We start from the raw sequence: 13,260 nt of genomic DNA on the forward strand, positions 1-13,260 counted from the left end.
CATCAACATGTAAAATAGATGTTACTCTATGGTATAAACACAATGAAAACTTTACAAAGTCATCCCCATATGGTCTAGATCATATAATAAATACTGTAAAATATTGTGCAAGTACTACCTTTTATTAAAAGAAATTCTTAAAAACAGTCTTGACACTGATGTAGTCCTTGTTCTGCAAAATGATAGGTCAATGTTTATGTAATTTTTTTCTGAAGCACAAGATGTGTTTTTTTTGTTTGGTTCTGCACAGACTGCAGTTATGACTATCTCTTCTCACTTTTCATCCCCAATGCATTACAATGTAATTTTTTTTTTACTTCAATTTCAATTGAAGTCAAAATTTTTGCAAATTTAATGTCTGTATTTTGGCTTCATAATAAAGAATTCAGAAACAGAATGGGTCATGTTTTGACACTTTTAGTACATTGGCAATATGGGCTGATTGAAACACGTTTTGGATTTTGAGTTAAAGGCTCTAACTGAGTAGATTATTTCACTGAGTATTTTTGTTTCAGTTTGTTTATTTTTTGTGAGTATAGTTTATATGCATTTGGCTTAATTTAGTTTTTGTTTATGTTTTAGGCTTCTGATGATGAATCTTATATTAGTGATGTGAGTGATAATATATCTGAGGACAACACCAGCGTTGCAGACAACATCTCTCGGCAAAGTATACTGCCATGTTTTAAACTTTGGAAAATTACTCTTGTTATGTTCATGTATCAGATTTATTGCATGCCTGTGTAAGACCAACTCAGCTGAAATTACTGAAGTTGGGCTTGCTTATTCTGGCTGTGATTTGATTCAATCAAAAAGTTTGGTTTTTTTTTAATCTGGTACTTTCTTATGATAATAGTTTTTCCCTTCCTAGTTCTTAATGGTGAGCTAACAGGAGGTGCATTCAGGAATGGACGGAGAACTTGTCTGCCAGCTCCCAGCCCTGATACCAGTAACATCAATCTGTGGAATATTTTGAGGAATAACATTGGCAAAGATCTTTCCAAAGTATCCATGCCAGTTGAGCTAAATGAACCTTTGAATACCTTACAACATCTTTGTGAAGAGTTGGAATACAGTGAACTCCTGGACAAGGCTGCTGAAACAGATGACCCTTATGAACGCATGGTAATAAATTCAATGTAGCATTTCTTATGTCAGTATTAAAAAGGGAGCTGTTGAGTGGAGGTCTCTGCAGGGTCCTCTCTTGCTCCTTCTGTTCACAGACATCAGACCTCTCTGCTGGGTCAGATGCATGCTGTGAACAATTATAGGTGGTAGGTGTGATCTGAAAAAGGCTGAGGGACTTTTCTTGACTTTAAAGCAAGTCCTGTGACTGTGACTTATTGATGAAAAGACTGATCTCACTCTCTACGACTGTATATGTAGGCACTGGCAGTTTCTAACCCTGCAGCATCATTTCATGGCTTTCAGTGAGCAAGTCCAGCAGCCTCCAAGAACTAATCAAGTCTGTGGGTGGTTTATAATCAATGTAGGTGTCAATAAGATGTCATCATAATAGAGATTCTAATAGAGATTTCTAATAGAGAAGTTCCAAAACAAAGTTTGCCTGGGCAACTTGACTTCAGCTCCCCAGTAAGTATGCTTTGAATTTTCTAACTGAGAGACAACAGCCTGTGTTCAGCACTGAGGGTGTTTTGTTCTGTCATGTCTCCTTTTCCTCAGAAGAAACAGAGAAAGGCTGTTGTGGGAAAGTTGGTGTTGTTTTTACTGAACGTATCTACTATTTGCTGGTATGGGTTGGCAGCACTGTGGATAACTGAGGTTGCCTGTGGTTGACATAAACACATGCTCAGGTCCATGAACTGCCATGTTCACATGGCCTGAGGAGGGCAAGAAGTCTGGTATTTTTCCCTTGCAACAAAAGAAGGTAGACCTGTCTTAGGATAAGTGTTTTTATCATCACATGCTGTTTTCCTACAAAACTCCTTATGTCCTTCACAGCAGGGAGATCCTGTAAGCACTGAGCAGTGTTATACTGGGTAAAGCAGGCCATTTTCCTGCAGGGTTTTGCCTACATTTTTGAAAATCTTGGAAGGTGAGTAATGAAGGTGTCAGGAGAGTTTGGGAAGGAAAAGCCTCAATGCAACCGGCACCTTCCTTGGAAACATTGGTTCAGTCCCCATCGCTGTTATAGATACCTTGTGTAATACTGGAAATAAAAGCCAGACTTCTAACAGGCACCTTAAAAAAAACTACACACCGAAGCTGAGACACAATGAGACTTACTGGCAGAAGTGCTTCATACCCAAAGCATCAATGGTAGCAGTGTTGTGTGTTACCTGCTTCTTCATTTTCTGAAAAAAATCAGGACTTTGCTATCTTAAATAAGCATCCAAAATAGTGGGAACATAAGTTTTTTCTTTTCATTGTTCTAGATATAATATGGATAGTAAATCCCCTCATCTATGTCTAGTGTCTTATAGTTTATTTCATAAGAAAGGTTTTGAAAGAATGAAACTTTCTACTGTTGAAGAAAAGCCTGTGAAAAGAGCTTAAATTCTGTTGATGCTGCATTTATGACTCTGAAACAGAGAATGGAGGACCCATTACACAGTGGGAAGAAAACGTAGCAGGAGTGTTATGTCCTCCCTAGCATCAGGAGAGGGAGTCCTAGTTAAGATTCACCCTGCTGTTAGCAGATTATCCATAGCTGAATGCTTTTTATCCCCAGATTGCTGTTCTGAGGTTTTGTTTGGACTTGTGAGTGCATGTTATGATTATTTTATTTTTTTTTTAACTCTGCTAAAGGGAGCTGTAATCTAAATTACAGTGACATGCCACTTAATTTATTACTCCCAGCTAGGCCTGGTGTGGAGATTATTAAATTTTGGTTGTAAATGCAGACAAAGAGGCTGATAAGGCTTCACATGCATGAAATGTCCTGAGGTAACTCCATGCTAAGAACATCCTAAATAAGAGCCTTTTATATCTGGCACTAAAGAAAACAATTCCCATAGGAAAATGGTGTATGGTCTTGTCATTAGAAGTTATCTTTTAATATTTATTCAGAGGGAGCATAGACTAGAGCTCAGTCTGTGTTTTAGATCATTACTTGAGAAGTCAAAGGAAGAAAACCAATATCTTGTACAGATTATTATTTTAGGGAGAAAATTGAAAGAGACTGACTAAGGCCATGAAGAAAAATTAATTATACCAACAGAAGAAATGCAGTTTTTACTGGTTCTGTCTGCGATGTATGGCTTCACTCCAAGGCATGCTTCATTTATCCAGATTTCACTCTGCGTGGAGTGGGTTATGTGGTACCACATAGTGATGGCAAATACACAAAAATCTCTGCATATTCTCACTTAAGTTCTCTGTATTTTCACAGGTTCTCATAGCTGCTTTTGCAGCATCAGGCTATGCCTCTACATACTTCAGAGCAGGAAGCAAGCCATTTAACCCAGTCCTTGGGGAAACTTATGAATGTATTAGAGAAGACAAAGGATTTCGATTTTTTTCAGAGCAGGTAAAGTTTGTTGCTAGATAAATGCTTCTGTTTAGGACTAGATTTTCTCTTCTGTTTTTAAGAGTAATCTTATTTTTTTTTCTTCCAAGTCATAATGATTTGCTTTCTTAGTAACTGTTCTTCGTATGGTGAACTTTGTTAAATGCGAGAGGATATATATTTTCAGAATAATCACATGGATGTATTTAAAGTATATAGCATTTTAATTACAAACTTATGTTCCATCTGTTTTCATAAGCTAACAAATAGTGTGGACTATTTAGTATTTTCATATTGCAGTAACAATTGCATTGTCTGAAAAATGAAAATGAATTGTTTGTAACTGAGCCAAACTGTTTTTCAGGTTAGCCACCATCCTCCCATTTCGGCCTGTCACTGTGAATCGAAGAACTTTGTGTTTTGGCAAGGTATACTTTTTTAATTCAAAACCATAAACTCCTTTTTCATTAGCAACTAAAACTTTTGCTGTACAAGCCAAGCTCTGCATTTGGAACTTATGCAAAATTTCTATACTTAATATTTTTGTAGTGACATATTACAAACTGATGGTTTGAATTATTTTACTCCAAATTCTCATTCTTAGGAGTGAGCAGACGTGTTCCCTTGTTGTTTGCTGTTTCTATTTTTCTGATTAAAAGCTTTTTACCAAGAAAATTCTTATTTCTTACAAACACAAGCAGTTCTTTTTACACAGTTGAACAAGCAACTCTTTCTTTCCTTATATCTACTGGCATATGCATTTGATTTGTATTGAATATTTTCATGAGAGATTTGACAATAATGTAGCACAGGCATGACTCCTAGAAGCAAGTCAAACATCTTTATTTTTCTGACCTTTTTGTCATTTTCTAGTTTTGTTTGTTTTTTTTCTTTTCTAATGCCATGGCAACCTCGTATTCTCCTGTTTTAAACCAGATGATCTAGCATACATCATCTTGTGTGCCATGAAGATCACTGCAAGGGGGAGACTTTGGTCTTTTCAGTTCTTTAAATGTTTCACTGTTATATTCAGATATTAGGTGGAAAAACAAATTCTGGGGGAAATCAATGGAAATTCTGCCAGTTGGAACCTTGAACGTGACTCTTCCAAAGTAAGCTACTGTTTTATTTCCTTTTGTTTTCAGTCTTTGGTGAAATATAATCTGTACTGCCTTGTGAATAAACTGGGAGAAGTGTTTGTAGACCTCACATGAGTTGTACTGCTGAGAGTTAGTGCCTAGCTCAAATCTTGTCTTAGTGTACAAGTGGGGATAGTGAAACGTTTCTGATCCTGAAGATCCCTTGGTGTTTTTTGGAGGAAAAAGACACAAACTCTCTTGGAAGTGATAGGCAGAGGGAGATTAAAGTGTTTCAGGAGAGATGATGCAAGTTTTACATGTACAGCAGTGACCAGCTGTTCAGAACAAGACTGCAGTATAGTACTGTCATCAGCTGGTGCTGTTTTTCCTAAGGCTTTAAATACTGCTAATTGTTCTTTCACAATAACTGCTAGTAACAATGCAAGGTCATTTTTTAAAATGTAGAATAACCCAAAACATGTTCTTCAGATATTGACAGAGTAGTGAGAAGTTTCACCACAGGTAAGTTACAGTTTCAAGTTATAAATCCTGTAAAAATACAAGGAGAGGACACTTTAAAGATCTCTTCTGGTCTTGCCATACTATTCTTGCTCCTGTACATGGCAGCCAGCCTTTCTTTCTGCTCTTAACACTATGGCATCACTACACCTCTTTATCCATCTCATGTAATTGAAGTAAATGCACTCAGGATCATCTTTGTCTTCTGCCTTCATGCTTTCCTTCTCCTGTGAGGAACAATGTCCTTTGGACAATATAATACCCTAATTTTATTCCATTATTTGACTGTAGTGATACTCTGACTGTATGAGTGGTTGTTAGAGAGGGAAAGGGATGATGTGCCACCGAGCTTCCTGTTCCTGCTTCCTTTCTTTTATCTCCTTTCCATAGTTGTTTTGTTCTATTTGTAATTCAATTACATTGTATGCTTATAGCCTCAGTTCAACCCACCCCTAAAGGAACCGTGGCCAAAATCACAGTGAATGCACTGTGCAGGGCTTCCTTTGTTCATAAAGTCTATATCTGTGGTTCATAGTACCATTCTTCAGTTCTCTGCACTAGCACCCAGGTGACCTCCTCTTTGGAGGATTACTAATGTATCCAGAACCAGTGCTTTATTGAAGAAAGCTATTGTTTCAAAAGGTTTTGAGGAATATGGTCATGTATAATGGATAATGGATAATGGAGCCATGTTTTACTTTTTTTGTCCATAATTATAATGATTGAAATATGTTACCAACTAATTGCTAATCTGTTCTTAGGTATGGGGACTACTATGTCTGGAACAAAGTCACTACTTGCATACATAATATTCTTAGTGGAAGGAGGTGGATAGAACACTATGGAGAGATAACAATCAGAAACACAAAAAGCAGTGTTTGTATTTGTAAACTCACATTTGTCAAGGTAACCTAAGTATTTTAGTGCATAATTTAAGTGTATTTCAAAGTGTTTCTTTGCCAATCCTGAAATCCATATTCCACATTTTGTCTTATAAACTTTTCTAAATATATGGCTTCAAATGGGAATGCTTTGTCAATTAGTGTGACTATTTCATCGAACACTTAATATCAGTGTGTTACATTGTTGTATGGCTCTGTGCTGTGCTGTTTTTTATTTTACATTAAGATGAAATTTAAAAATTGCTGTTAGAACAATGAAAATGCTAAGTCAGTGTAGACTTCTGTGCCATTTTATTTCTGACTTTACTAGAATTTGGCAGTCAATGTTTAATATTTTTAGAGTAAATAATTCTGGTTTGGTTCACAGTATTTTGTTATCCAGTCAAGGACCATATATGAAAAAAACAGATCACTTTTTAGCTATATTAATATCAATAATTTCCTCTAAAAATAAGTCTGTCTTCATATTGCAACAAAGCAGATCAATACCACTGCAGTGTTAGCAGTGATGCATTACTGTAAATCTGAAGTTCATGTTTGGATGGATGGTCTGAGAATAGTCAACTCAGTAGGTGAAGGTGTAAGAAATAGATTTATCTAAGAAAAAAACAGAGAGAAGAGAAACACTAAGCAACAAATAGCAAGGAATAGTGGCAGAACATCTTCCCTGCAGTTGGTGGTATGCAGCACCCATCAAAGGATTCCCTTGCATGTACAGGTATATTCAGTATTTCTTCACATAGAAAAAAGAGAGTTAGATGGCTCTTACCCTGCAGCTTTCAAAGTGTCATTTTTGATGATATGTTTAGGATCGTTCCTAGATGTGCAGATAAATTAAATACCCTTATCCCCAAACTAATTATTCAGAGTTGCTCATATATACTAAATCAATTAATATCCATATCATCTGAATTTCAATTTCTGATATTCTTGGTTCCAGGTGTGCTTTTCCAATACAAAGTTGGAAGAGTTGGTGCTGCATATTAAGATTCGTACAGTATTTGTATTGGTAAAATGGGTAACGTGTAAAACAGTGTGAACTAGTGATTCTTTGTTAAACGTGCAGGTGAATTACTGGAATTCAAATGTAAATGAAGTCCAAGGTGTTGTGATAGATCAAGAAGGGAAGGTGGTGCATCGCCTTTTTGGAAAATGGCACGAAGGTCTTTACTGTGGAGTTGCTCCTTCCGCCAAATGCATATGGAGGCCAGGTAAGTAGTTTGTAATAAACTCTGGCAGGCACTGTGGTGTAACCCTAAACTATATAAAGCTGTTTGAGCCACCATTTAAAATGCACGAAATACTGCTGCAGAAATTAAATTTCTGGCTAGACAGATAAACCAAAATTTACATGACTTTATAATAATAATAAATGGAAGTGTCACAGGGCAGAACCTTCTATGTCTGAGTCTGACTTCTGGTCAAATATTCTGGGGTCTTGGGATCAATATAAGAATAAAGGAAAAAAAAAGGATGACTGTGCCTGCCTGCCTCCTCCCAGGGAGCAGGATAGCTTATTTGGATTAAAGAAACTTTAGGTTCCAGTTTATTGAGTTTGTTGCCTTAATGCTTTATTAGTCTAAAGTATTTATCTTAAGAGATAGTGAACTCATGATGCCAGTAGTAGATTTCACTGAGGTTGAATTAGCCATTCTTTGCACTCTAATATCTTTTATACATTCAGAGTGACTATACAGGAACTGTCATCATTGTTAGTATTTTGAAACCTGCTGCCTGCAATGTCTACTCTGACTGCTTTAGTGCTGAGTGTGTTGGGCAATGCTAAATCAATTCTGTGAGTGAGGATTATGTTCCAGAATTAACACTGAAGATCAGTTAAGGCTAGGTTTTATACAGATCATTGATGAGCTCACTTTCTGGGAAGCAGAAAACTATGGTTAAACTCAAAATTTTGAAAACAGTTTTTTTAATTTAAAAAGGAAGATCATGAAAGTTTTGAATCTTTTCGCATCTTATTACAACCGCAGCAGGAAAAACAGTTGGAAGTAATATTTAGTGTGTTTTTCCACCTAGAGAATATTTTTTGATGCATTTTAATTGCATGCAAGAGTAAAATACATTAATATTTTTTCTGCTATAATTTAATAAATAAAGTCTAATTTATTATTAATAAATAAACAGTCTATTGCTTATTAAGAATAATAGTTTTAAAAGCTTTTTTTTCTGTGTCATACATATCCATACAGGTTCTATGCCAACCAATTATGAACGTTATTATGGCTTCACAAGGTTTGCTATTGAGCTCAATGAATTAGATCCTTTACTGAAAGATCTTCTTCCCTCAACAGATGCGCGATTCAGGCCAGATCAAAGGCAAGAATTCTTATTTATACACTTAATGTTTGATGGCTTTACAGCTGGGTTTGGCTGATTATTGAATTTTATCTGTCTTCACTACAGTCAGAAGTAAGCTTCAGTGGTTTCTGGTAGCAGAGAAGGCAGTTAGTGTTGCAATCAAATTTCTTCTTTATCCAGTAGAGAAAAAATCGAAAGCATCTTTTTGGTACAGTAGATCTATAGCATAATCTTTAGGCAGAGGAAGGGTTCCTCACAGCAAACTGGAAAGAGGCTCTGAAAAGTCATAACCTCCTGCTCTGAATGGAAGCAACATTAATTCCCTCCTATTTCTCAGTTTGTAGTACTAAAGAAAGAGTGTGCCTGAAGCTGTAGGTCAGGTACAGGTAACTGGAGAATCACAGGTTGGTTGTTCTCATTTTATGAGGTTATGACTATATCTGAAAGCAGGTACAACACAGGTGACAGGCTCAGCTGGTTTACTTGTGTTTTGTGATGATAGTGTGCTAGAAAATCCCTTGTTCTAAACACTGTGTAATTGTTTATGGTACCTGCTCTTATTCATGCAGGCTTCTGGAGGAAGGGAATGTAGAAGCAGCAGCATCCGAGAAGCAAAGAATAGAGGAACTCCAGAGAGGTCGCAGGCGGTACATGGAAGAAAATGGCATTGAATATGTACCCAAATTTTTTAAGTGAGTTGGTTCATATCAGTACCAAACCTCTGTTTTTGGTAGTGTGACTGGACAAAGCACTGCAAGAATTATCACCAACAGCGTAGTCTGTTAATTGTGAAAGCCTGGAAAAATGGCTATTTTAGGAAGAATAATCAGATCAGTCTCTACCTGAAGAAATTTTTACATATATTAAAGCTTCATAATCAAAGATCTTTTTCTCACAATGGGCAGCAGCTATACAAGCAGCTATACAAGCCTGCTGCACTTCTTGGCTGATGTTTTTGAACTTCAAAATGAAATAGAAGTATAATATTATGACCTAAGATTTAAGTATGTTATTGTTCTTAGCCCTTGGATTAAAAAAAGTATTAGTGACCTGAACAACAACATCATACATACATGTACATCTATAAAAAGTATATATAAATGTATATGTATACACTTAAATTACAATTTCTTTTTGAGTTGAGGCATGTGGTTGGTTGGTTGATTTTGTTTTTAATCATGCATTCTTTTGAAACAAGACATAGTCATAGTAAATAGCCTGATGTTTAGCTTGGAAAATAAAAAGTGAAAAGATTTAACATGCTTGATGCAGTTCTGTAGTGAAAGATGAGCAAAGTACAGAGGAGAAAAACAATATAAATGGTAAAAGGCCTGTGTTCTGCAAGCTAGATCTCTTGGTTGATCCCCTGCACATACTCAGGATCTGAAATGGCCAAAGAGGTTTTATATGACTCTAAGATCTGCTCACACAGATCAAATGAGATTTTGTGGTACTGGCTGTTTTCTAAACGTTCCACTTTTGACACAGGTAGAGACTGACTTTTATTTTCAGATCCCTAGGTGTCCTTATGTTCTTTAGAAATACGAAAGCAGATTTCATATTGGCTATGATCAGAGAGGAGTGGAGTTTGACTTGTGTTGCAAAAAAACAGAGATCTACGGTCAGAACTTTTTTCTATTCTCATTTTTTTTTTGTTTGATTCTTTTGTTTTTTCCTTTCTACAGAAAAGTTATTGATGCTAATCAAAGAGAAGCCTGGGTTACCAATGACACCTACTGGGAACTGCGAAAGGATCCTGGCTTTAGTAAAGTAGATATTCCTGTACTCTGGTAAACTGAGAATGTAGATCTAGTAAACATATCACTGAAGAAAAAAATAACTATGCACAATATGTTTCTTAAAGCTAAGCGTGGTTCGTGGGTCTGTTGGAAAATCCTATCATTTGCATTTTTATTCATCTTTATAATGGACTTTTGAAAGTGCATTAGACCAGGCCCCTGACCACTTCTGGATCTTTCCAGTTTTGCAGCAGCCATTGAAAAAAATAAAAATAAAAAACAAAACAAACAAAAAAAGCAGAAACCTTTTAAAGTTTCATAAACTGAAAATTCAGAACAAAAGAAGATGAGTTATCCAAAGTCACTCAGAAGAGGTGGTAAATGTGAAACTGCAACCAGTGCTTTAAACAGACATTAAGAGCAATGTAATTTAAATTAAAAAAAAAAAAAAGGAAAGGAAGGAAGGAAGAAAGAAAGGAAGGAAGCAAGGAAGAAAGAAAGAAAGAAAAAGATGCATTTTGTTTCATCTATTTTTTTTAAAAACTCTTGGATCACAACACTGTCCTTTCTGGCTTGAGGTTAGCCAGTGTGTGATGTTCTTGGACTGGCCTTTGTTGAAAAGATGCTTTTCTGGAAGCTGTTCCCACTCATCTGCCATGTTCATGCCTTAAACAAAATACGAAAATTTACAGTGAGTATTTCAGAATATCTACGCCTAGGCTTGTGTGGAAGGCAGATTTTAAATCACTAGAATTTTATCATTATATATATATCAGAGAGTCTGCATTATTTAAAATCAAGACAACCAAACAGCTAGCTTTATTTCAGAGGTATGGGATCTCCTGTATGTGCTTTAGCTTTGGGAAGCTGTATAATCAGACTGGAAATAAGCTGCTAACTGGATGAATTTGAGACAGTTTGGTAAATGCATATGAATTGCTAGCCAGAAAGTTCATATTTTAAATGACTGATGCTGAGATGCAGTCATCACTTTTATTACTGGCTGGTTGTAGTCTCACAGTGAATCTCGTTCTTCCCCATAACTGTTTATACAATTAGAATTCCCTGAAGCTTTGCAACAGCATTAAAAGAAGAAAAAAAATACAGCAAGCTCTTTGGCTTCTCTCCAAAAGCTGGATAGTACTGTAAATTCAAATATTTTCTGCCACAAACACTGTTTTGCATTACTGACCCTGTTTTTTCTTGGTCCTCTTTTCTTATCTACCTTTATATTTGAGAGGATGGCAGAGGCTCCAGTGCACTGTAGCTAACAACTGCTACTTGGTGTTGCCAAAATAGCTTTTGTGCAAAATTATATTTTACAGTTTTTCATAAAGTGATTCTATATTTTTTGACTAAGAACCAGGTCTCTTCTATGTTGCTAAGCTTCAATTAATATATATCAGAGAAGGCTGGGTACTTTTGGAAAATCTCTGGAACATTAAACATTAGGAAGGCAGATTTTAATAAAAGGAAAAAATGAAATTTTATTAAGTAAAAACAGCATTCCATATGGTATGATCTAGTCTTCCATTTATGATTGTATTATACATCCAGGCACTGATGAAAGATTAGATTTCATGCATATATGCTGTATTTCTCTCTGCACATAAACAGCATACATGGTGCACTTGAATTTTTCTATTTAAGATTGATTCCAGCACTGAGACCATAAAAAAAAGAGTTAGATAGCTATATGATCCTCCAGCAGAGCTGCTTGAGCAGTAGATTATCAGTAGTTCACCCCATATACCCATCTCTCTACCTGCTTCTCTGTTTTGCAGTCAAGTACCTACAGAACTGAGATTACTTTAGTTAATTAATATGCATTTAGTTCTCCCACTTGTTTCTACTGACAGAGTATCAAGCTACTAATGAATTTCAATTTTTTCATACAGTTCTGTTATCAGGAAGGGCTATGAAAATCTAAGGAAAATATTATGTAGAGTTTTTAAGAATTGTGAATGCTCATGAATTGCTTATGAATATTTGGTTTAAACATCTATGTTCAGATTAGGGATTTCTTTCAAAGAAAATTTTGAATTATTCAAAAATCTATCTCTTTCTTTCCTAGTTGAACCTAGTCTTTTTTTTTTTAGTTCTGTAATTCTTACTATAAGGAAATGAAAATATATCACAATTTGTTTTTTTTAAAACATTTTGTTGATTTCATCCTATTTGCTTTAATATGCTATGGATCAAATCAGCACATTGTGTGCAAAATAGTATTTAATTATTCTGTGTCACTTTACTAAAAAACATTATTAAACATTTCCCACCTCATGCTATGGTCTTTGTGTGTAGTTCACTGTGATATTAGAAAGCATTGTGTGCATGAATACAACTACATTTGAGGGACAGAAACAGCAAGTCCTTAATTTTTTTGAAAGTCTTTTTTTATTTAAATACAATTTTTTTATTTTGCACTGTTCTGCTAGTGCTTCTTGAATGACATAATTTGCAATGCAGACTGAAACTTAGTGAACACTAAAGATGCTATCACTAATTTAATTATTTTTTACAGTTGTTTATTTGATAGTCATTGAAAGAGAAATAACATTAACATTTTAGAATCAAAAAAATCTGTGATAAGCCAAATCTTTCTATCGAAGGCCTATGGAGTGTTAAATTAGTTAGTTAGTAAGTGGAGGAAACACAAAACAATGAATCACTAAATATTTGCAGTATTTATCACTGAAAGCTGCTTACGGGTTTACCATAAAGTATTTTCTTATAGTGTAGAGTTCTTTGGATTCTCTGCAAAATCTTTTACTAAATTTTTTCTTTAACCTTGGGGGACATCATGACATACTTTTTATTGTTTCTATAGAGAAAATGAGTTAACTGATGATAGCTCTGGGGGCTTCTCTCTAACTTATAATTTTTAGACAATTCATTAGCACTGAATCACAGGGGACAGTGGGCTTTCCACATCCCTTTCCAGGGGAGTGCAGAATGAGTTTCCCATGTAGCAAGGAGAATGCACTGTTGGCTCCTCTGCAGCCTGGCACCCTCTGTAAGTGCCTGCTGCTTTTGGCAGGGCTGCTGCTCCACTGGCCCTGCCCAGCTTATGGGGTTTTCCTGCCCCAGATGCATCCCTTTGCACTTCTGTTGAACTTCATGAAGGGTCTTCTGGCCAAGTCCTCAAGCCAAGCAGTGTCCTTCTGACTGAAGCTCTGTTTTTTGGTGTGCTATTTCATCCTCCTAAATTGGTGCCATTTGCAAATCTGTTAGCA

At 35.8% G+C, this 13,260-nt stretch overlaps 1 protein-coding gene across 1 annotated transcript in view; it reads left to right on the plus strand.

Moving 5' to 3' along the window:
• Positions 1–10,283, plus strand: part of OSBPL6 (oxysterol binding protein like 6) — a 46,000-nt gene extending 35,717 nt beyond the window's left edge. The window contains exons 17-26 of the mRNA XM_030454016.1: positions 583–670; positions 872–1,125; positions 3,353–3,490; positions 3,834–3,897; positions 4,503–4,581; positions 5,829–5,973; positions 7,036–7,180; positions 8,177–8,303; positions 8,855–8,977; positions 9,971–10,283. Of these exons, the coding sequence (XP_030309876.1) occupies positions 583–670; positions 872–1,125; positions 3,353–3,490; positions 3,834–3,897; positions 4,503–4,581; positions 5,829–5,973; positions 7,036–7,180; positions 8,177–8,303; positions 8,855–8,977; positions 9,971–10,079 (1,272 nt within the window). The 3' untranslated portion in view covers positions 10,080–10,283. The remainder of the gene's footprint in view (positions 1–582; positions 671–871; positions 1,126–3,352; positions 3,491–3,833; positions 3,898–4,502; positions 4,582–5,828; positions 5,974–7,035; positions 7,181–8,176; positions 8,304–8,854; positions 8,978–9,970) is intronic.
• Positions 10,284–13,260: the final 2,977 nt, after the last annotated feature.

The sequence above is a fragment of the Calypte anna genome, chromosome 7 (genome assembly GCF_003957555.1).
Source record: "Calypte anna isolate BGI_N300 chromosome 7, bCalAnn1_v1.p, whole genome shotgun sequence".
Lineage (NCBI taxonomy): Eukaryota > Metazoa > Chordata > Aves > Apodiformes > Trochilidae > Calypte > Calypte anna.